Genomic DNA, 23,689 nt, shown 5'->3' with positions numbered 1-23,689 from the left:
CACCATTTTCAAACTTCTGAAACCACTCACGACAACTTCTCTCACTTAAAGCAGCCTCACCATATGCTTTACCAATCAATCGATGCTCATCAGTTGCAGATTTCTTCAAATTGAAGAAATAAATCAAAAGTTCCCACAAATGACGCTTACTTGGCACAAAACTTGACATTTTTGAACGAAAACAATACTAATACGGAGAAAACGTAATACTAATACGTAATCACTAATACTTTAAAGTTATATTGTTATCAGATGAACAAACTTACAATAAAACGTTTAACACCAGTCAATTTCCACGTAACCTTCTTGTGGTGCCATCTTGTGACGAACGGCGGGAACTTATTTGAACACCCAATAATATAATCATGAGGTTTTCTGACCAATAAGAATGCATGGACAATAAAGAGAGACAGTCTTAGACTATTATCGCTTAATGTTACACAGATAAATACTCGATTTTGGTGGAAATACCAACCCATAGCGGCGAAAAGCATCAAAATTACAAAATTGTGGTGCATAGAGTGCAAAAAATAAAAGTACGACCCAGGATAACTTTTCATCTAAAAATCGGATTTTTACGTTCTGGGGCTCAATCTTAATGGTTCAAGGGGTAGACCTCAAATATGATAATTAATCAGCCAGAGAAGGTAACAAAATCAAATACAAAAACGTATTTTTATCTGAATAAACGTACCTTTTTTTATGGTGGATTCCGATTTCCGACCAAAATATCTAAATAAACGGCTTTTTAAAAAATTGATTTCTCATGAACTAGTCGATCAGATTCGCTCAAATTTTTTATTTTCCAAAGAAAAATTACATTCTTTAAAATGATGTAAAAAATTGTCCACCTTAAAATTCAAAACTTTTTCGACTATTCTTAAATAAAATGCATACTAAAAACTATTTTCTGCATTGAATTATCTTTGGACAAAAAAATTTTATAATTGTTTGCAAAAATGTTCAATTTGTTTAAAAAATTCACCAGATATTGCGAAATACGCAAAAAGCAAAATTAACATTAAGGGGTCCAAACTTTGGACCGCTCTCCTGATCAAACTATTGGAACCACATTTACCAGATTGCTGCTACCCCTTATATTTCGGATGTCAGAAAACCAAATCCGTCAAAAGAAGGGTATGTTTGTGCAGAAAAAGTACTTTTTGTGCTGAAAAATATATTTTGAATTAATTAATTAGCATATTTAAGGTCACCTTCTCAAACCATTGTGATTGAGTGCTAGAACGTAAAGATCCGATTATTCCATTAAAAGTAATTCTGGGTGGTCCGTTTATTTTTTGCACAAAATTATTTGAATGATTTATAAAATTACAACGATCACTTGTTTAAAGTTTTACACAGACGCAACTTTATAAAAAAAAATAATGTCTGTATAACAGTTATTCTGAAATACTGTCTTTCGCAGAGTTCCGTATACGTAAATTAAAGCTTTTCCAAAATTTTATAATCATTTGAAGCGAAGAATTTGCTGCAATGATCAATAGGTCCCATAAGGAAAATTCTCGAAATAATTTTAAAATATTTATGAATTTCAGTCCAAAACTGTATCAAGAACTTTCATTAACCTTTTATTTCAGATTTCCGTATCCTTATAATGAAAACCTGGTTTCACAAATATAACCCATTTTAAAACGAAGAAAACGTATAACACCTGATAAATGTAGAGCTAGGTGAAAGAAGCAGGTAAGTGACATTTTTTTTAAAATTTTGTTTTCTCGCAAAAAGTTCTTAATTAAATATATAACATTCGTTTATTTTGATAAATTTATTAATTTTGAAGATACTTAGTGGAAGGAAGCACGTGATTTTTCGGGTGGAAGAAGAGAGTAAGTGCGCTTGGCAACAAATATTCAACAAACAGTGCCAAAAAAAATTTCTTGCTTGGCATCGATCGCTAAAACACGTCAAGTTCGATAAAGACTTTGGAGAAAATGGAAAATTGGAACTGCAGCTTCCAAACATTAAGGTCGAACGTAGATTCTCTTATGAACCAATAACTAAAAAATAGAACGAAAAAATTATCCTTAATAAGCTTCAACGCGTAATTTTATTGTTTCTGGTTCGCAATACTTGGTATTTCATACTCTCTTTCCTATGTTTATGCAACATTTTCAGTCTTTTTCTTTTACAAGCTGAATACTCGTTCTTCGTATGGATATAAAAAGTCTGAGTAATCAATAATTCGGTAATTGTCATCATTGCGGAATCAGAGATATACTGACACAATAATTTAAATTAAAACTATTCCAGTTATTTTATTTTTTATTTATTATTATTTGTTTCGCTATCTGGAGAATTTACGCTATTAGATTAATCAAAATTTTTTTTAGAAGTTCATCCCATCAAAATAAAGAGTAACCATATTCAGTATCATTTGACTCGGGGCCAACTCCTGATAATAAAAAATTACTATAGCTAACAATTTTCTCCGGTACTCATCCCATTCGATGAACCGTAAAAAAACTATTTCCACAGTACCTATAGCAAATATCCTGGTACCTATAATAGTAGATATAGTAGTACCCGTATTAGTAGATATAGGGGTACCCATATTAGTAGATATAGTTTAAATGTTTGTTAAGAATATATTTTAATTAAAGTATAATTAATTAGATATATTTAATTAACCATATTCAGTATCATTTGGCCTGATGCTAAGGCTGGGAGGCCAACTCCTGATAATAAAAAATTACTATAGTCAACAGTTTTCTCCGATACTCATCCCATTCGATGAACAGTAAAAAACCTATTTCCACAGTACCTATATCAGATATCTTGGTACCTATAATAGTAGATATAGTGGTACCCATATTAGTAGATATAGGGGTAGCCATATTAGTAGATATAGGTTTAAATGCTTTTTTAGAATATATTTTAATTAAAGGAGACTGAATGTATACGTTATAAAAAAATTTTATGCAACATACTTGTAAAATTTTTTGATAGAATTTAGATTTCTAGCTCTAAGCAATTTAAAATGTGGGCTGAGTTTCTTTTAATTAAGGAAAATTTTCACCAACCTATTATAAAAGTGGAAATAAAATAAGTTATTTTACAAGTAAAATCGGATACCAGAAAAAAATTCTATAATTTAAATTTAAAATAAAATAATATAATAAAAATAATATAATAAAAATAAAATACTAGAGAACATATTACTATTTATTATTTAGAGTTTATTTTTGACATGTTTAACCTGTCATGTTGGTCAGTTTAAATACAATGAACGTTATAAAAATATGCATAAGAATTTCATTCTACTACTGTGTTTCCCAAATTTTCTCATGAAGTTTAAAGTGTTCTTTAATTTCAAAACAGGTTAAAAACCATTGTTGTATCCCGCCAAACAGATAAAAAAGATTAAACAATTAGAGATTAATGGGATTTCCCTTTGAGAAAGCCGACAGCTTTCATTTACCTCTGGTTTTATACCCATGAGAGAAACAACTCATGTTCAGCCAAAGAATTTCGAATCTTTAAAACATGGCTACTTACCCATACCCATGTCCAGGGGAAATAAACACGTATCCAAATACGATAGATCCCCATCGTCGAAAAAAAGATCAAAATCAGGCGTATTTGGATTCCACATGACTTAGACATAGAACAAAAAAGTTCGATCCTTTTTTAAAAAACTGCTTTTACCGAATAAGTATTAGCTGGAATTGCTAATTTTTCAGGGCTTTTGTTTTTATCTTTTTGAGAAGTTCTTTTTAGGTGAAGTGATTATCAGCTGACAGCTGTTTTGGCATTAAAATTCTCAGAGTTTTGGAGTGGATTTATTTCCAAACACAGATTATAGAAAAATCATCATAATAGGTGTCGAAGACGCTGAGTCGCATATCTTAAAAAAATACTGAACAAAGTTTAAGAATGGTGTTTTTGTCCTATCAGTAGTGGTACCCTTTCAATAATCTGATAGTAAATTGTATCAGTGATAATAGCTGCTTTTAAATCGTACATACAAGTATAGGTTAAATTGTACAGTTTGTTGCATGACTAAATCTTTCATTCATGACAACATAGATTTTAAATCTTTAAAATCTAGTCACATTTTAAATAACGATATTTATTCAGACCTTCGAACATCTTGTGCATGTTTATCAAAATAAAAACTACAAATTTCAAAACCATTTTCAAGATTTTCATAGCAGAGCCTCAAAAATATTTCCTGTACATTTGGTTTTAAGAATTTCTTTAAACTTTTGAAAAGAACGGAAGTTCTTGCCTGTATCAAGATAACATCATCGAAAATAGTATATAGATACAAAAACGTTTTGGTTTTTTCTTTAAGGATCACGAACAGTCCAATTCAATAAATTGAATTTTGCCAACCAGTTTTGGCCCAGGAGTACTTCTCTATACACATAGAATAATTTTTTTTCTTGCTTGAATACATTATTATTAAATCATTATATTTCAATATTTTTTCCCTGTCGATAGTAAAAAAAGCAAAATGTGCCGAAATTTCATCTTTTTACTTTCCATATTTGAAAAGGCACCCACCAAAAACTACTGCGTGGAATCAATCGAGCTTTTACACAAGGAAATGTTGCTATATGAGCTGTCAAAATGCATAATGATCAAGTGGCTTAAATGCAAAGTTGGCCGTGATAAAATACAATTAAGTTCTCTGTTGGGAAAAAACGAAACTGTTTAATGAACAACCCAACACTTTCTCTTAGTCCTTTAAAATATATATGTATCTATACTTCGCACACAGCTTACTACTATATTATATTACTACTATATTACTTCTCAGACAGCTTGTCTGAGAAGTAAAGTGGCAGTCGGTGCACTCCACCATCATGCGGTTGGTCACGAAATTGTGTGGATCTTTCCTTAACCTACATGATTCCCCTAGCCTACTACGGGCTGTTGCAAGAATGCTTTACTTTATACTTTAAAACAATTAAATATATATATTAAAAATAGTTTTAAAAAAATTATAATTACCACAACTAGCCATGCCCATTGACAGACCATTTTCATAGGAAGGAGGGTCATGGGATCGATAATGATTTGATCTATGTTGATTAACTAGATGAGAATGATCGTAATGACTATTGGGACGAGGACTAGACAGATCAACAGGTCGGCCTTCGTATCTGTTTTCTCCTTGATTCATGGAATGACCGTTCATTTGCACGTGACTATGGGGAGATTCGCTGAGCTCCATCATCATGGGGCGTTCGACCTGAGAAGAAAAAAGAAGAACATATTTAAATGTATTCAAAGGCTTTCAAAATTTTGACATAGTTTTCCTTATATTATAATTTTTTATCATTTTTAAATGTTAAATTTAGCCTCGATTAATAAATCTTCTTTGAATGCATAAAATATCTTTGTAGTTTCTAATTATAGAACTTATTGGAAAAATATGTTTAAGGCCTTTTAAGGAAAAGCACATTTTCTTTCAGATAATGTATAGTTTAAAGTTAAAGCTATATTTGTCATAAATTGAGAAAAAAAAATTATCAGTTATATTGTTGTTTACATGCCTTCTAAAGGTGTTTTTCTCAATACCTCTATAACGTATCTCATGTTTGTCTACTAAACTTTAAATTAATTAATTCCTTTTTATACAATTTTACACTTATTTACAGTTGTTGTTGTTGTAGGCCATTAAGGCAAAGGGGTGACCTTCTTGTTTTCTAGTGGCGCCATCTATGACCAAGAATTCGACTTCGACCACACGCAACCGTCACAACTCGTTGATAGGGCGGACCCATTCATACGTCCATTCATTAATCTACAGATTATAATTTTGACCTGAACCTGTGAACGATCAATCTCCAATTCAATACCCCCAAAAATATTGATATGTTGTAGGAACTTGGAAGACTCTGTGACTCAGATTTAACGCGAACCAGTTACCATTAATCACATGAGGGTATCGAACTCACGCCCTGTTGGACAGGGGCCCAACGCCCTACCAATTAGGCTATCCCGGCTTTACAGATCTGAACTTTTGTTTATTTATGATTTTTTTATTTAAAAAAAAGGGGGGAGCAAACAGGGTATAAATTTATTTTTAGCCATACGTGATTTGGAAAGCTGTAGGCTGACATGCTGCCCGATGTAGTTGGAGCGGCACTGGAATGTGCAGCTGGTGAATACTGCGGAATGGCATTATTCATTCCATATTGTCTGCCTTCTTCATTCTGGTAGGATTGATTAACTCCATAGCCATATTGCTCCTGTAAAAAGCACAAAAAATTAACTCGATTTCATATTTCATGTAATAATTCAAAAGTCACTATGTCATAATGATGATCTGTATATTCATACGAAAATAAATAGATCATGCATTCAATAAAACTTACAATATTTTTGTTAAAAAAGATTGCGAAATCACTGTCGAGATTAAGGCTTCGTAATTTCGCCACCAACAGCAGGATGGTATAGTTTATAACTAACTGTAACTTCTAACAAAAACATTGACCAGTGTAAATATAACGCAAATTAGTTAATATGAAGAATATCGCGATATGCCATGAAATATTTATATTTTTGGTGATCTATCGCGAAACAAAAATTCCGATGTAACACATCATAATAGACGAATAAAACAAGCACGAACGGAGTTCAAAGAAAAAGTCGATTCTCTTACGATATATTTTCACGAACAATTTATTTCCATTAAATTGACTACAGATAGTATAAATCCAGCCATAATAGACAGCCGAAAAAGTTTATTTTATCACCGAAAATGGCGAAATTTGCTTCGATAGAAATTATTTAAATTAAATATTTTGTTTTATAGATGTCGTTGAACAGCTCACCTAATTTTCGGGTTTACGACTACTAATGTTCAACTCCATAGCCTTGTAATTTTGAACCCAATCCAGAAGGGAACTCCTGGATTGAGTATTGAGAGAAATTTGCCTTCCTTGGAGGACTTTTTTGATGTAGCTCATGCTTATCATTGAGTTTATCTGACAACCCTAGGAATTCTAATTTGGGAACATATAGTTCGTCTGTGCTTCCACAAATACATTGCAGCATTATATTTAATTTTAAAAAAAAACAATTAATCACTAATGAATATATACTATGAAATCATGCACAGATTTGGCAGCACGACGCAACTAAAGAGTATTGGAAGGAGCAGGAAGTGACATTTTTAGGGGTATTTATGAATCAGTGAAAATATAAGTGGTTATGTTTAATGCAACTGAATTGCTTTTGCTTTTACTTTAAACTTAGCAAAACTAACTCACATTAGTTTTTAATATGCTTGAAAGATTTTATTTTCAAATTAGGCAGTGGTAAATAAAGTAAGCCTAGAAAATTATTAGCTTCGCCTTCTGATAAAGCGGTTAATTTAATAGTTCGGAAACCACTTTTTTTTTTCTTACCCTTATAGCCTCTCTGAAAATGTCTCTTTCTTGGTTTCTCCACTAAGCTCTTCAATTAATAAAGCTAAAATAATTTCAATTTTTTATTATTTGTTGCCCTTCCCGGTAGCTTAACATTATTCTCTTTTACAGAACAAAACACGGTTTTTGTAGTTCATCCCATCAGAATAGAGATGAACTGTATTTAACATCACTTAACGTGATGATATTGCGGTTAACCAATGATAGTCAAAATTTACCACGAATTTATCTAGTACATGCCCCTTTCAAGGGGCTGTAAGACACGTATTTCCACAGTATCGGTATTAAAATTACTTATTATAGTATTGGTGCAGTTTTAATAATCAGCAAACATATCAATATAATAAATAGTACTTATTTCATAACCCTTGAACATTTGAGCTTTGTGCGAAATAAATTTATCAGTGGCGGCAAACTAAAGCCGAAATTTTAAAAACAAATAGAATTCTCACTAGACCTTTAGAAAGGATTTTGGAGCAAGACCATTTCTCTACCTGACCTTCAATTTACAGCTAAAATTATTTATAAGTAGTGGTGGAAAAAGTTATTTTAATTCCAATCCATTTAAATAGTAATAAACTATTTTTGTATAACAGGAAAAATATTTCTTGAAGCATCGGGAATCCCGTTGTAGAATTCGCAATAAAACTGCACCAATTACCGTAATAATAAAGTAGTACACATTACCAAAATTAAGCATCATCTGCGAAAGGTGATTCTCTACGGGTTATCTAAACGAATTTTGGATATACGTGTTGGGCTCAATTAATTAAGCATCATTGTCGTAAGTATTGGTAAAGCAATTTTTTACGGTTCCTTCAAGCGAATAAGTACTTTACTTCATTAATTTTACCTTTTAACACATTGCTTATTTCTTTTATTTCAACATGCATATATTACCGAAATTAATTAACAATCATTGGCGTCAATAACAGTGTGGCGATTTTTAATGTTTCTTCAAAGCGAACTCGTACCACTTTTCCTTTAATTTTGCCTTTGAACACATTAATATTTTTTTATTTCAGTTACCGTTGTTTTTAAATTGTTTACTTTTAGAGAAACGCATTTTAAAGGAATTAAACTAAACAAAGTAAACTTGTAGTATCAGATAATTTTAGAAATATTAATTTGGTTACGTAATCCTTGTTAATGTTGCTCATTGAATTTATCTGACACCGAATAAAAATAATTAAATATTTAAGTAGGAGAAATAAACTTTTTAAATTAAATAGAGTTATAAGCTAGAAAATATTATTGATATTATGTTTAAAATATTTGAAAAATTGAATTGCTTATAATAAAATCTAAAACAATGACTAACGCTTAACCAATCAGAAAATTCCGTTTCGTTTTTCGGTTCGGTGTAGAATGTTTTAATGTCGACAGTGACCGTCTTCATGCTTCGAAATATCTTATATGCCAAGTTTCATCGCCTTCGGTCGGATGATTTCGGAGTTTATAAAGGACACAGACATTTATTTTTATATAGGTATAGATTTGTGTAAATTATTTGGATATGTATAAATATATATATTTTTCTTTTACATATAGAAATCTTGAAAAAATTGACGAATAGCTTTAATGTAATCTTAAGACGCATCAAAATCTATTTTCAAAATATTTCAACATAAAGATGAAATAAACTATTTGAGTAAAAGGGAAAATAAAAGAAATTTTTAAAAACATATGTTAAATAATAAATATACCATGAACTTTTAAGTAACATCATAGTTGGTTTTTAAATGGTAAAGTGTAACAAAGATAAAAAAGAAATACGTACTTTTACCAAACAAGTCGAATCTTGACGTATATTCCCCTTTAACATCCGCAATTTAAAAAATAGATTAGATAAAAGCATGCAAAATTCTTGTAAACAGTGAAAGATATTACATTGTTTATAACCTTTAATAGGCAGGGGAGAGATAATTTCTGATGTTCAAGTTAGCTTTACCATTTACAAAAGAATATATATTTAAGATTTGAGTACCATGGGATAAGACGTATTTTTAGAACTCCATACACCCCTCCTCAAAAATTAAGCAATTTTAAAAAGTCGAACAAAAGACTTTTTTTTTTGACACCTACAAATGTTGAGGAGCTAATATTTTTGAATTTTGTGATTAAGATTTTTCCCATAGTTTACAAAAGCAAGTCTCGTAAAGGGTAAAAAAAAAATTTGTTAATATTTCTCAAAAAAAAAATACAGTAATTTATCAACAACAGTGACCATTATTTTTACGAAAATTCTTTTTACGAAGGATCATTATAAATAATGTTACATTAAAAAAAGCTTTGGAATTGAGATTTAGCTATTTCTAGAATTGGAAACTAAATCTCTAACTTCTACTGTAAAAAATAAGTTGAAACTTCATTTTTGTTTTAAATGTTGTATTTAGGAGTTAAACGTTGTATTTAAAATGTGACATAGTAATTGTAATTTTTTAATTAACTAATTTAATATACTGTTGCCCTACGAAAATTCATTTTTCGGGCAAATTCAAAGTGACGAACCAATCTGTCTCATTTTTTGGTGCTGCTCAGATTAATGCATCAGATATATTTTGCTTTGGATACATTAAAGCAATATCAGAAAGCATTAATTTTTCGGATATAATCGTGTGGATTGATAACGAGATTTAACGTTGATAATTTTTTTAGTCAATTTTTATTTTTGAAGCTATAATTTTTTAATATTTTTTTATTTTATTTTTTTTTTAATTCTTTTTTTTATAGAAAAAATAATCATTTTTTTTTTTCGATTTGCGTATTTATAATATTTCGACTGTGTTATTTTAATTCAGAAATGTGTAATTGTTATTACACATTTCTGTAGAATTCACAATTGTAGAAATGTTATTATTTTTTGTTGGATATGGATGATGTTTAATAATTCAGTTGCAATCGTACATATGTATATAATATTTCAAAAATACGAAAATTTTGCTTTCAATATAAATATTTTCAACCTATACATACTTATACTTTACTTTTTTACCTATACTTTTTTTAACTTGCTTATAAAAATTAATTTTGAGAAGTAAGTTTTCTTTAAGTAAGATTTTTGCGTTAGTTTTTCTTTACACCATATCGAAACAATAATTAAATATTAAGTATTTCTAATGATTCTAATTTGTATACTTCAGGAAATTCTTACTTGACCTTACATCCTTTGAAAGAAAAAAGTACATTTTCCTGTATTCAGAAATAATTTTTTTTTCAAATTATTTATAAAAAATTTAAATATTTTTTAAAATAAAATATTTTATGGGGAAAACATCGAGAAAAATTTTTTAACCAATTTTAATCAAAAGCAAAACTATGAATGTAGGCAAACAGCTACAAGATTAAATTAAGAAAATAATTAATAAATAAACGAAGAAAAAACATTTACTTAGATTTATATTCGCATTCTTTTGTTATACAACATCGTAGACTATTTTTTTATAAACGGCGTAAAACAGCTGACCCAATTTTGAGATTACGAAAATCAATGTTAAACTTCATAACTTTATAATTTTGAACCCTACTCATAAGACAAACTCCTGAATATTACGTGAAATTTTCCTTTGCGAAAGACTTTTTGATAGTACTAGCTTACATTTGCGTTCCATGAAGAGAAAAAAAACACGAAAACCTTTCACGGTTAGCCAGACAGCTAACGCCCGAATATACTATGGAAACTAACCCTCAGCCACAATTCGAAACAGGTTTTATGAGAGCAACTCCAGGTTGGATTCCAAAATTTCAATTCACCATGTACGAAACTGCGTGTCAGTTGGATCCAGAGTTAACTAACTTTAACCTGAAGATTTCCCCGGTTTGAGTAACCGCTGATGAGCAGTAGGCAATTTCTTATTTATTTATGATTTCAAAAATAACACTTTTGATGTTCGGTTGCCTTTTTTTTATGTTCAGTGAAGTCAATTTATTACTAGATGTAACTATAATTAATTTATATCAAATAAATGCTTATTAATAAAATGAAAATTAAATTTTCCTGCGTTAATAGCTTCTATAGAAGATATTATATATATTTCTCAAATTATTATTAGCAGTCACTGCTGCACTTAAATAATTTTTCGCTCGGAAAACAAAATCGTGGATAATACAAATTGTGGCCAAAATAATAATTCAGATGAATATTGCAGGTAATAAGATTCTAACTTATTTAACTAGCTTTTATTTATTTTTTAAATGTAAAAAAAATAATAAAAACAATCTATTCTTTAAAAGAAATATAAAATTTAAAAAAGAAGAATACAATTTATAAAATGATTATAAATCTGGATGATATCTATCGAAATGATAGATCTTGCCCAAAAATAAAATATAGTTCCGAGATGAACAGGCAAAATAATGTGCAATATTTAGATATGAAAATAACGAATGGCAGTTTAAATTTTTTTTATCCTTAAAATAAAACTATTTATAAAATTAAAAACATACACATTATTTTAATTATATAATAAAAATTATGCTGAAAGAAATATTATGTAATCAATACAAATTTTGATCTGAGGAAACATTTAAAGTACACAATAATCTGCATCAAATAACTTGAATAACCATTCAGAATTTTATAACCATAAAATATTCTGGTGAACATTCGGAAAAAATAGAAACATGTGGGAGCGATTAATTGCTTAGTACTATATGAAGTTAAAATGCCCGACATATTTTTTGACATATTTTTTAATATATGACCTAGCTACTTTATGACATCTGGGGCATATACAACTGTTATATTTCCATTTACAATTAGTCCCGCAGTGGACTGATCGTTAAGACCCGGTTCCCAGTAGAACACGGAAGTCAAGCATCATTGGCTGCGGTTCGTATGCGGGTAGGTGACCACTTGGATCAGTCTACGAAGGGATCGAGGGTGCGCTGTATTGGTCCTCGTCAAACTGTTCTACTGTTAAGTGCTCAACTTCGCACGCAGGTCGTCGGGCTACCGAAGCGGGGGTGCCATCCCCTCTCCAGATGAACAAAATTGGGATGACATGTCTTCGGATCATCCCAGATAGTCGCCAATAGTCCATTGCGCAGATCTAGTGCGACCTAAATAAATTACAACTACAACCACAACCGTATACAATTATTTAAATAATTAAATTTCTAAATGTATGCTTTTTTTAAAGTTTAGGAATATTTGTTCAGATTATGACATTTGCCTTTAAAAAAAACTGTTATCGTATTCATCATATCCCGACGGTGATTCTCTCTATCATCGGCAGATGGCAGCACAACAATTTTATAACTTCTGAATAATAGGAATGAGTTGATTTATGCTTATCTGAGCTGAGAAATTTATTTTATACAATGTCATTTAAAGTCTTTAAAAAAAGATCATTCTTCTCAATGGTTTAAGTTATCCATAATATGTAATGAAGGGGAAAAAAAGATTAAAAATGCGAATAAGTATGAGAATGATTTTAGCATAATCCCCTTGATCGTTGAGTAAAATAAAATGATTAAATAATTATGTGGAATAAAAGTATTTTGAATTGAATTTTAGTAATATTTCTATGTTTACGTGCGGTTATATGATATCCATAATAAAAAAATATCTAAATTCATAATAAAAAATCTTAGATCTTTTTCCTCATCAATACAAGTCAGTTAAGAAAACGAAACTTACATCTTTTTCATTTAACGAATAAAAGAGTGTTTCAAATTTAATTACTCAATGCAATCTTCTTTTTTTTTTCTTTTTTCATTGAAAATTTTTTTTAAAAGTATAGCAATGAAAATTGAAAACAAAAACTGTTAATAAAGTTATAAATCTACCTCCGGAGTGGGTTTCTACTAAGGGTTTCTAATTCATGATATCGGTTAACCACTGTAATGGGTGCGAGTTTGGAGCTGAATTTATAACGACCAGTCATCGCAGGTGAAGGCAAGCCCACTATCACTGAGCCACCGTGACTCATCGTAAACTAATGAAATAATCCGGATCTTCGGAAATATCCGTCATTATTGTACAATGCACCAGGCTAATGTAATGTTTTATAATGTATAAAACACTTTATAGGTTCAATAAAATAAGCCCACGCACATTTAGACTTTGAAGAAAATATATAATTCATTGCTCAATTAAGCTTATTTATTCCATGAAGTTTGCTGTAAATCCATAATAAAGACAACTTGTAACTAGCCTTACTAAATATTTATTGCAATAAGCCTGAGAAAATTCAGGCTGAATCAGTAATAATTCACACATTTCTTAATTTGCCTAGAGGGATATAGGATGATTATAATAAGCCTAAAAGTATCAAGCAGGTTAATACTAAAAACTTTTTTAATAAGCCAGGCGCATTACAAAATGCCACTTACATTTGAAAAAAATTGAATTTTTCAATTAGCCTACGACACATATAAATTTTTTACCTTATATAGAAATTGTGATATAATCCAAGAATATATAAAACATCTCATTGAAAAGAAATATTTTAAATTTATTAAAAGATATACTGAACTCCTGAATACTTTAATCGATTTTAAAATGACATTTCTTAAAATGTGAATTTTATTTTTTAAAAAAAATGCTATTTTCTAAGATTAAAATATATTAAATATCAGTAAAAAAATAAATAAGTAACATGATCAGATTTGTGTTTGTTGATAGCTAACTACTTTGCTAGCAATGCATTATTAAGGAATTAGAAAGAAATAAAGTTTAGTGTGAAGTATTTTTTAACAAAGCTAGCGGACATATATATCTGCATTTTTATTTAATAAATAAATAAAAAAAAATGCAAGAAAACAACCCAAAGCCCAACCCTCTGCTTTCTAGAGTTGTTCTCTGCTTTCAATTTATCATCATTTAATGTAACATACAATATAAATAATTCAATTGTTTAATTACAATATATAGATGCAAAACAAAATTTAAACTCACAGGTATATCTAACCAAGCAAGCTCATCGGAGGAAAAATCCTGTAAAAAAATCTCCGTTTCTTTAAAATTTTCGTTCACCATTTTTTCTTCCGTTTGAATGTTTTAGAAGTATTTGACAAATTGATTCTTAAATGAAATGAAATCGGCAGGTGGTTTTGAATCCATTATCGATAATCAACGTAAACACTGTTTTATCTCTACACGCGATAGGGCGCGCTTTTCAAATTATGCTTCCTTCCACGTGGCTTTTGTTCCGTAGTTTAAACTACTTTAATATACATCTTCTCTATATGTATCATAATTTTTTGTCACTAATTTTTTTAAAATTATTGAATACATTTTTAATAAACATTTCCTCGTGTTGAAATATAAAATTGAATTACAAAATTAAAATTTAAATAATTGAAACTCAAAATACTTAAAAGGAATTTATTATTTAGGAACACGCATTAATAANAACGTAAACACTGTTTTATCTCTACACGCGATAGGGCGCGCTTTTCAAATTATGTTTCCTTCCACGTGGCTTTTGTTCCGTAGTTTAAACTATTTTAATATACATCTTTTCTATATATATCATAATTTTTTTGTAACAATTTTTTTTTAAAAATTATTGAATGCATTTTAAATAAACATTTTCTCTTGTTGAAGTACAAATTTAAATAATTGAAACACAAAATACTTAAAAGGAATTTATTACTTAGGAACACGCAGTAATAAAATAATGATTTATTGTTAATAATATATTTTCTTCGGAATATATATATGCACATATTATTGTTATTATTATTGTTATTTTAATAATTAAAATATATATATTTTAATTAAAATATTTTATTTTACTTTATGTTTATCTTTTTTCCGTTTTTAATTAACTTTGTAACTTAGCTAAATAAATTTGGTATTGAAATTTATTAATTAAATTATAACTTATTAAGAATTCATTCATTAATCTTGATTTTTCAATAGTCTCAATGATCTTCTGTGTACTTTTTCAATTGTTTAATTTAAAGGTAGGCTATAAAATGTAATTAATTTTGTTTGTACTAAGTAATATTTTAAATAATTTTCATAATATTCATGTTCACATAATTCTTATCCAATATTTTTCGCTTCTTTTCATACCAAACATTTTTTATTTATTTTGCAATTTAATGTATTAATTTTGTAATTTTTTTTTTCTTTTTTGTAACAGAAATCGACTAAACTTTTTAAACTCTGGCTCCACAACTCTGAATTAACAACAGTTAAAAATATTTTGCTGCCGTTCAAACATTACGTAAGCACTTAGCGAAGGGGAGGAACTTTGTGTTTAGCTTATTTTGGGAGGGGAGGAATATTAGCAAAGCTTGAATCACTTTTTCCGTAAAATAGTTGGTATTTTTTTCATGAGCACTGAACCATCGCCGAAATTTGCCGTGTCCATCAATACCGTTTGACGAAAATCAACTATTTTTTTACATGAATGAAATCCCCCCAACGTAGAATTTACCATAATTTCAATAAATCAAATGAAATAATGAAAACATGAGAATAGGTAAACAAACATAGTAACAGAATTTGAAGAAAAAAAATGTTAAAAACCTTCAAAAAACTGTAGACAAAATTAAAATAAAATAAAAAATAAAAAAACATCATACGCGTTAAATAATAATAAAAGAAGAAGACAAAAATTTTGTGAAGAAGTATATTTTTTTTATTTTTTAAATACAGTGTTTGTCACTGTTACTATATTATTATTAATTATTATTACTATACTATTATACTTCCTAAAAAATTATCACTATTTTTTAATAAATAGTCATTCAAATAATTTTTTTTTTTTTAAATATCTGTTACCTAAGCAGAGTACTAATTGAAACCACAAAAGATTATTAAATATCTACTAAAAATTTTATCTAATAAATTGAAACATAAATTTTGCTTCATGCAAAATTACATCTTTGATTTGAATTTAATCCTAAAATTAGAATTCTTCTGTAAAAGTCACACGAGCATGAAAAGGGGTTTGTGATTTCCTTGTTTTTGCTGGCTAGGGAGCAGGGGACGTCTGAAATTGACAAAAATATGTTTATTTGTACGTAATTGACATTGGATGCGGAGAAAATTCTAAATGCCCTTTTAATAAAACAAGTTCATCGCTTTTAAATAAATAAATAAATGAGGGACCCATTACCAATTCTAATCTAATGATTATTAAATGACCGAAATATTGTTCTTCAGAGTTGATGGAACAAATGAGAGCCGTTATGAGCGCGGAAGTTTAGAGCGACATTTAGCCTAGCGTATCCATCCAACAGTTGAGAGAGAGAGCCACCGTGTGAAAGTGTCGTTCCCCACGCTGACCTTGAACTCCAACTAACGTGGGAAAAAGGATGTCGCCTCTACCACCAGCCTTTCCTCGTTTTTCTGCCAGAAAACATCATAACTCCCCACATTCGGATTACAAACCACTCGTTATTGGTTCATAAAGGGATTGCGAATCGACTCTTTACAATACCAGTTTATTTTATCAATCCCTCCCCCCCCCACCAGCTGATTTGCAGTCTAGGGAAATAAATCACGATTCCTGTATTTATGATACATCGCAAAATAGTTAATTTATAGATGAAGAAAAATGTCAAAAAATTATCAATGAATAATATTTGTAGATCAATTCGGAAATTACTTTTACATGTTCGTTAATCGACTTTTTGCAGTGTATATTTTATCAATAATCGCCACTACCTCGCTGATTTACAGTCAAGGACAGTGTTTCCCAAAGTGTGGCACGCGTACCCCCAGGGGTACGGGAACAGTTTAGCGGGGGTACACTTTCTTATGGGAAATATCTTGCAACAAAGGAAAATTTCAAAAACTTTTATTTAAAAACAGAGCTAGCCATGAAAATTTACGATTATGTATAGGCTATTTTTATTATATATAGGCTGTTTTTATTATTTATATTATGTATATACTATAGGCTATTTTTTGCAGAGTTGATAGTTAATAATTAGTGGTGTCAACAGCCAGTTGTGATTTTTAACTTTTGTGCAATTTTTTTATCGTAAAGATTTGTAATAAATTCTACTTATTTTGATTATTTTTACAAAATATAATTTTTATTCCTAACATAAGAATAAAAATTATCGCTGGTACCTAAAAAACTTTGTACCAAAAAAGAAAAATAAACATATTTTTTAAAAAAATATATTCATTTTTTTGTTAGTGGTACACAGCTTTACGCAAAATGTAGAAAGGGTACACAAAAGTCATAAGTTTGGGAAACACTGGTCTAGGGAAATAAAACGCCATTCCTGTATTTAGGATATTTCGACAAAATATTTCATTTTATCGAAGAAGAAAAGTGTCAAAAAAATATCAATAGATAAATTTTTTGAGGAAGAATTCCGAACTAATTCTTCCATATTAGAGTTTGCTGAGTATATCTGAGTTCATCTTTTTACTCAGTACATTTTATCAACACTCCCCCCACCCCCAACCTTTTTTTGAAAACAGTTTTTTTTTAAAAATTACAAATAATGGAAAAATGGCTTTTTGAGTTTTCAGGAATCATAGTATCAATACATTTTGTATAACTCATCCTGATGCCCTGGAATCTTGCTTTATTTATATGAATACTGATTTCATTTTTAACGACCTCACAACCTCTCCCTAGGGCGTGGAAATGCCTTTTACTCTGATTCACCCTCTCGGCTACTGTGATTTTTTCTTGTTCTGCTTTTCATATTTTTTTCTCTGGACTGTAGCAAGCAGAACTGTAGTTGTTCTAATTTTGTTTCTCACCTTTATTTTTCCATTTTTCATTAGCAACTTTGTATTCTACTTTAAATCATATTTGTTTCTCATTCTCGTCTATCAAGTCTGGAGAATGGGAGCCTGTTTTTTGAGTGCTTGAACAATGTCGACTTTTATTTCCTATTCATATATTTTTAAAACAAAAGAAATTTTTAATCGAGTAACGTCACACAGATACATCATCGGACACAAGAGAAAAACTTCAAGAAGAAATTAAAAGCAGCAATTTTGCTTAAACTTCATATTGTTTTTTTATAAGAATTTTAAAAAAAATTATATAAAAAGTGTTAGAAATATTTGAGATGCAATTTTGTCAAACTAGCATGATGTTTTCTGCAATCAGACTGCTGAAAGAACATAATTTTATTTTTTATTTTATAACCGCCGTTGAACAGCCGACCCAATTTTATGGGTTTACGACTACTAATGTTCAACTCCGTAGCCTTGTAATTTTGAACCCAATCCAGAAGACAAGGGAACTCCTGCATCGAGTATTGGGAGAAATTTGCTTTCATGGATGACTTTTTGATGGAGCTAACCCGCATTTGCGCTACATGGAGAGGAAGACCACGAGATCCGCCCACGGTTCGCCTGACGGGAAGGGGACTCTAACCCATGATCCGTCTACCACTGAGGATATTTCACGTCAGCACTGTGGTCGGTGCAAGGGGGATGCGGAATTCGTATCGACTGGGATTCGAACCTGGTTCGCCGCATTAGAAAGCGAACGTTCTATCCCCTGAGCCATCGCGACTCTTGGAAGAACATTATGTTTATTTGGATCAGGACCCGCTCTATTTAAGGGCATGCGAGAGATGATACATACTTTATACATACATAAATAATACATTATATGTACATAAAACTCCAAAAAACAACAAGTAAAAAAATCAAAATAGGAGGTGGAAATAAAAACAGAATTATAAAAATTCAGTAAAAAATTTAAACCAGTGCTTATATAATATAGTTGTGGCACATCCAACAGATACCAAAAATAAAACAGGAGATAATGACAAATCAGGCCAACTGGCCCCATTAAAAATAATAAAGCAAAAGAGAAAGACAATAGTATAGTAGAACGCAAGTAAAATAATAGAAGTTGAAAAAGAGGTACAGTGCAGTAAAACATTACCAACCTCAAGAAAAAGTATAAAACGGTAAATTGACAAACTAAAATAAAACGAAGTCAAGACACAATAAAAATTTTAAAAAACACAAGGGGAAAAGGTAAAATCCAAGAGCAAAAGTACAAAAAAAAAACCCAAAGGAAAGAACAAAGCTAAATAAATAATAGGTCAAAATGTAAAAACCGACAAAACGATCAAAAATAGGTATAATCAAAAAACTAAAAGTCAAAATAAGAGAATAAACGACAACATGCAGACGACATGAGTGTCAGGTCCAGATCTGGGCCTAAAGGTTTCAAAGAACATTATACAGTGTTCCGTGGTTATCGTCCTTATTAAATATTTTTAGAACCCTTGACAAAAAAGAAGGGAAAAAATATAAATGTTAAGAGACGGAAATTAATATTTAAGCAAGGAAAAAAAAACTCTCTTTAAATCTCTAGGAATTGAAGATATTAAAATTGTCCAAAAAAACTAAGTCCAACAGTTTGAATGCCGAAACACACAAAGATCATTTAAAAGGCATTGTTCAAAACATCGCAAATATTAACACTTCAAAGAGTATTTTTAGCTTCAATATGTATACCTTTTCGACTTTATTTGTATGAGATATTAGCAAATATATGTTGCCGGTGTCAATTACGGAACACTCCGTAAAACATCTGATATTTAAATATCGTAATAAAGTCTTACTTATTTTAGAAACAAAGATCATTTAAAAGGCTATGTTCAAAACATCGTAAATATTAACACTTCAAAGAGTAACTTGTAGGAGTATACCTCTAACAAGAGTGTATACCTCTATTTGTATCAGATATTAGCAAATATATGTTACCGGTGTCAATTACGGAACACTTCGTAAAACATCGAATATTTGAATATCGTAAAAAAGTATTGCTTGTTCCTTTCAAGCAAAATAAATTAAATGACTATTTTCGAGGAAATTTTGTTTTCTTCTAACATCTAATTGAAACATTTTTAAAATCTGCTTTGCTTATTACTTCCGATAACCTCAATGCTTGCACTAAATTCTGAACGATATCCTTATCTATACATTCAGTTTTAATTTATCTTTGGTTTCTTAGTTTTAGTTTAAAAATTTTATTTTATATTTCTAAACACTATATTTGTTTTTAATATTATTAAATTAAAAATAATTTTCTTTTATGTAATTTCAGAAAAACAAGAAGCTCTTACGCTACTTTTCATTCCCTGACATGCTGCCTCCCAAAACTTGATTCTGGCTCATAAGAACTTTGCGGTTTCGTAAACCCAGACTTTCAATTTTGAATTAAAAATTGCCTTAATGTAATTTCCTAAAAGAAAAAAGGTTGTTACGTTATTTTCCTTTCAATAACAGGCTGATTTCTAAAAGTTGGTCCTCGCTCCTAGAAATTATAAATTTTTACATGCCTAACTTTCCAAGATTAAATTAAAAATAAGAATTGTTATTGTAATTTTCGAAAGCAAAGAGCTGTCACTTTACTTTCAATAACCTCGCCGATTTCTTAAAAAATGTCCTGGCTCCTAGAAATTTTATTTTTTTATAAAGATATAGTTTCTAAAGTCAAATAAAATTAATTTTTAAGTTTTTATATACATATATATAAAGTTTCCAATATTCAATTAAAAATAAGAATTATTATTGCAATTTTCTAAGGCGAGCTGTAACGCTACTTTCCTTTCAATAACACGCCGATTTCTAAAAAATAGTCCTGGCTCCTAGAAATTTTAAATTTTTATCTATATAAAGTCTCCAATATTAATTTGAATTATTATCACAATTTTCTAAAGCAAAGAGCTGCAACGCTACTTTCCTTTCAATAACACGCCGATTTTTCAAAAATTGGTCCTTGCTCCCTGAAATTTTGCATTTTTGCATCCCCGAGCTTTCAATATTAGAAGAATTGTCTTGGAAACCAAGAATTGTCTTGGTGATTTTCTAAAGCAAAAAGTTGTCACGCTACTTTTCCTTTAATAACACGCCTATTCCTAAAAATTGGTCAAGACATTTTGAACTTATGTATACCCAATCTCTCAATATTGGATTAAAAATAAGAATTGTCTTAATATAATTTTATAATAGCGAAAAGGTGTTACACTACTTTTCTTTTTATAATACGCTGTCCTTGTTCTTAGAAATTTTGCGATTTTGTTGACCCTTGATAGTCAAGATAATAATGTTGAGAAATAAATCCTAATTTCTGTTGCAGTTGTTTCAGAAGGTGTAAAAAGTATATGGCTTTTTTCAGGCAGATAGTATTATTAGTTAGGAGGTCGAAGCTCTTTTAAGCTCTATGTAATCGGTACACGAGGGGCAAGGTTGTAATGTGTATGTGGCACTAAAATTTTTGAAGTGACATCGACTCTAGTACTTATTTAGATTTTTTTAAGGGACATCTTTTAAAAACTTATTTAAAAAAGATATTACAAATGTTTCGAAATTAAAATTTAAAACAAAAAATATATAAATGAATTTGAAATGTTAAAAAAAAAAGCATAATTTTTTTCTCTTAGCGTGAAAATTGTTTCGACTTCTTTCGTGTTCTTTTTACACATTAATCGATGCAGATAAATTAAATTGCTATGACACAATAACAAAGCATATAATCAGCGACTGTGAACGGCTCTTCTTTTTAAATAAATCATTGTCATTTTTTCTAGATGAACGCTCCAACGAGTTCTAAACGTAGCGCATATATCACTATAACTGTTTGATGTTAAACAAAAATACGCATGCAATTTTTTCTCATAAACACGATGAGTCTATCTAGTAATGGGTATTTTTAAACATTTTTCTTTTAAATATTCCTGCTTTTATGCTTTTTTTCTTCCTGTGAATTTTTTTTATCTCTTTTTATGTAATGCTTTTATATATATATATTTTTTGTAATACTTTAAATAATTTTTAATGTGCAGCTTTATACGACGTAAATAAAATACCTACCTTAAATAAAATTTTTTACGTAAGTAATCAAAAATAAATTTCTTTCATATTAATGAATAATTTTAAAGTAACAAAACAATCAATAATGATTAAGTAAAAAACTAAATTTACTATTATTATTAATTTGAATAATACTATTAATAAAGCTATTACTGTTATTTTAAAATTTAAATTTTTATATAAATATACGAAAAGTTTACAAAACAAATTAGGACAGACTTAAAAAAAATTGCCTATCAGAAAAAACTGTTTTACATTGTCAAATTGCTTGAACTTTCAGAAAAAAAAGGAAAAGAAAGAGGAAAAACTAAGAAACAAACTACAGCTCAAAAATACTATTAAAAAATAAGTTCAAAAGTTCAATTCCTACATATATTTATATACATATATTTTTTGTAATACTCTAAATAATTTTTAGTGTGCAGTTTTAGTACGACGTAAATAAAATGCCTACCTACCTTAAATTAATTTTTTTAGGTAAGTAATCAAAAATAAATTTCAAAACAATCAATGTTGACTAAGTAAAAAACTAAGTTCACTATTATTATTAATTTGAAAACTATTAATAAAACTATAATAAAACTATTACTATTATTCTAAAATTTTAATATTTTTATATATACGAAAAAGTTTAAAAAACAAATTAGAACAGACTTAAAAAAAATTACCTAAAAGTAAAAACTGTTTTACTCTGTCAAATTGCTTGAACTTTCAGAAAAAAAGGAAAAGAAAGAGGAAAAACCAAGAAACAAATTACAGCTCAAAAATACTATTAAAAAATAAGTTCAAAAGTTCAATTCATATATATATTTATATATATGTATTTTTTGTAATACTTTAAATAATTTTTAGTGTACCGCTTTAGTGCAACGTAAATAAAATACCTACCTTAAATAAAAAATTTTACGTAAGTAATCAAAAATAAATTTCTTTCATATTAATGAATAATTTTAAAGTAACAAAACAATCAATAATGATAAAGTAAAAAACTAAATTTACTATTATTATTAATTTGAATAAAACTATTAATAAAACTATAATATAACTATTACTGTTATTTTAAAATTTAATATTTTTATATAAATATACGAAAAAGTTTACAAAACAAATTAGGACAGACTTTAAAAAAATTACCTATCAGAAAAAATTGTTTTACATTGTCAAATTGCTTGAACTTTCAGAAAAAAAAGGAAAAGAAAGAGGAAAAACTAAGAAACAAACTACAGTTCAAAACTACTATTAAATTGTAAGTTCAAAAGTTCAATTCATATTCTATCCAAATTATTAATTTGGGAGTCGATCAAAAGACAAGAAAATCTTCTAATTCAACGGTCCCAATTTTTTTCCTTTTGACTATAGAACCCTAAATAATCAACATTCCCTTTGGAAGAACCTTAATTTCAAAAATAAAATTCATCAGCAATTGTAAACACAAACCATTTATTGCAATTGTAAGCATCACAAATTGTGTACGGTGGTCAAAAAAATAAATGAGCCACCCTAAATAACTTAC

The 23,689-nt window shown here is 29.0% G+C and overlaps 1 protein-coding gene across 1 annotated transcript in view; it reads right to left on the bottom strand.

Annotated features, from left to right (window-relative positions):
* LOC107441688 (recombining binding protein suppressor of hairless) overlaps positions 1-14,422 on the bottom strand; it is a 43,867-nt gene extending 29,445 nt beyond the window's left edge. The window contains 3 exon segments of the mRNA XM_043045169.2: positions 4,978-5,218; positions 6,066-6,221; positions 14,305-14,422. Of these exon segments, the coding sequence (XP_042901103.1) occupies positions 4,978-5,218; positions 6,066-6,221; positions 14,305-14,385 (478 nt within the window). The 5' untranslated portion in view covers positions 14,386-14,422.
* Positions 14,423-23,689: the final 9,267 nt, after the last annotated feature.

The sequence above is a fragment of the Parasteatoda tepidariorum genome, chromosome 7 (genome assembly GCF_043381705.1).
Source record: "Parasteatoda tepidariorum isolate YZ-2023 chromosome 7, CAS_Ptep_4.0, whole genome shotgun sequence".
In the NCBI taxonomy this organism is placed as follows: domain Eukaryota; kingdom Metazoa; phylum Arthropoda; class Arachnida; order Araneae; family Theridiidae; genus Parasteatoda; species Parasteatoda tepidariorum.
Note: the sequence above shows the minus strand (reverse complement) of the source record. Positions and strands in the feature narration are given on the sequence as shown.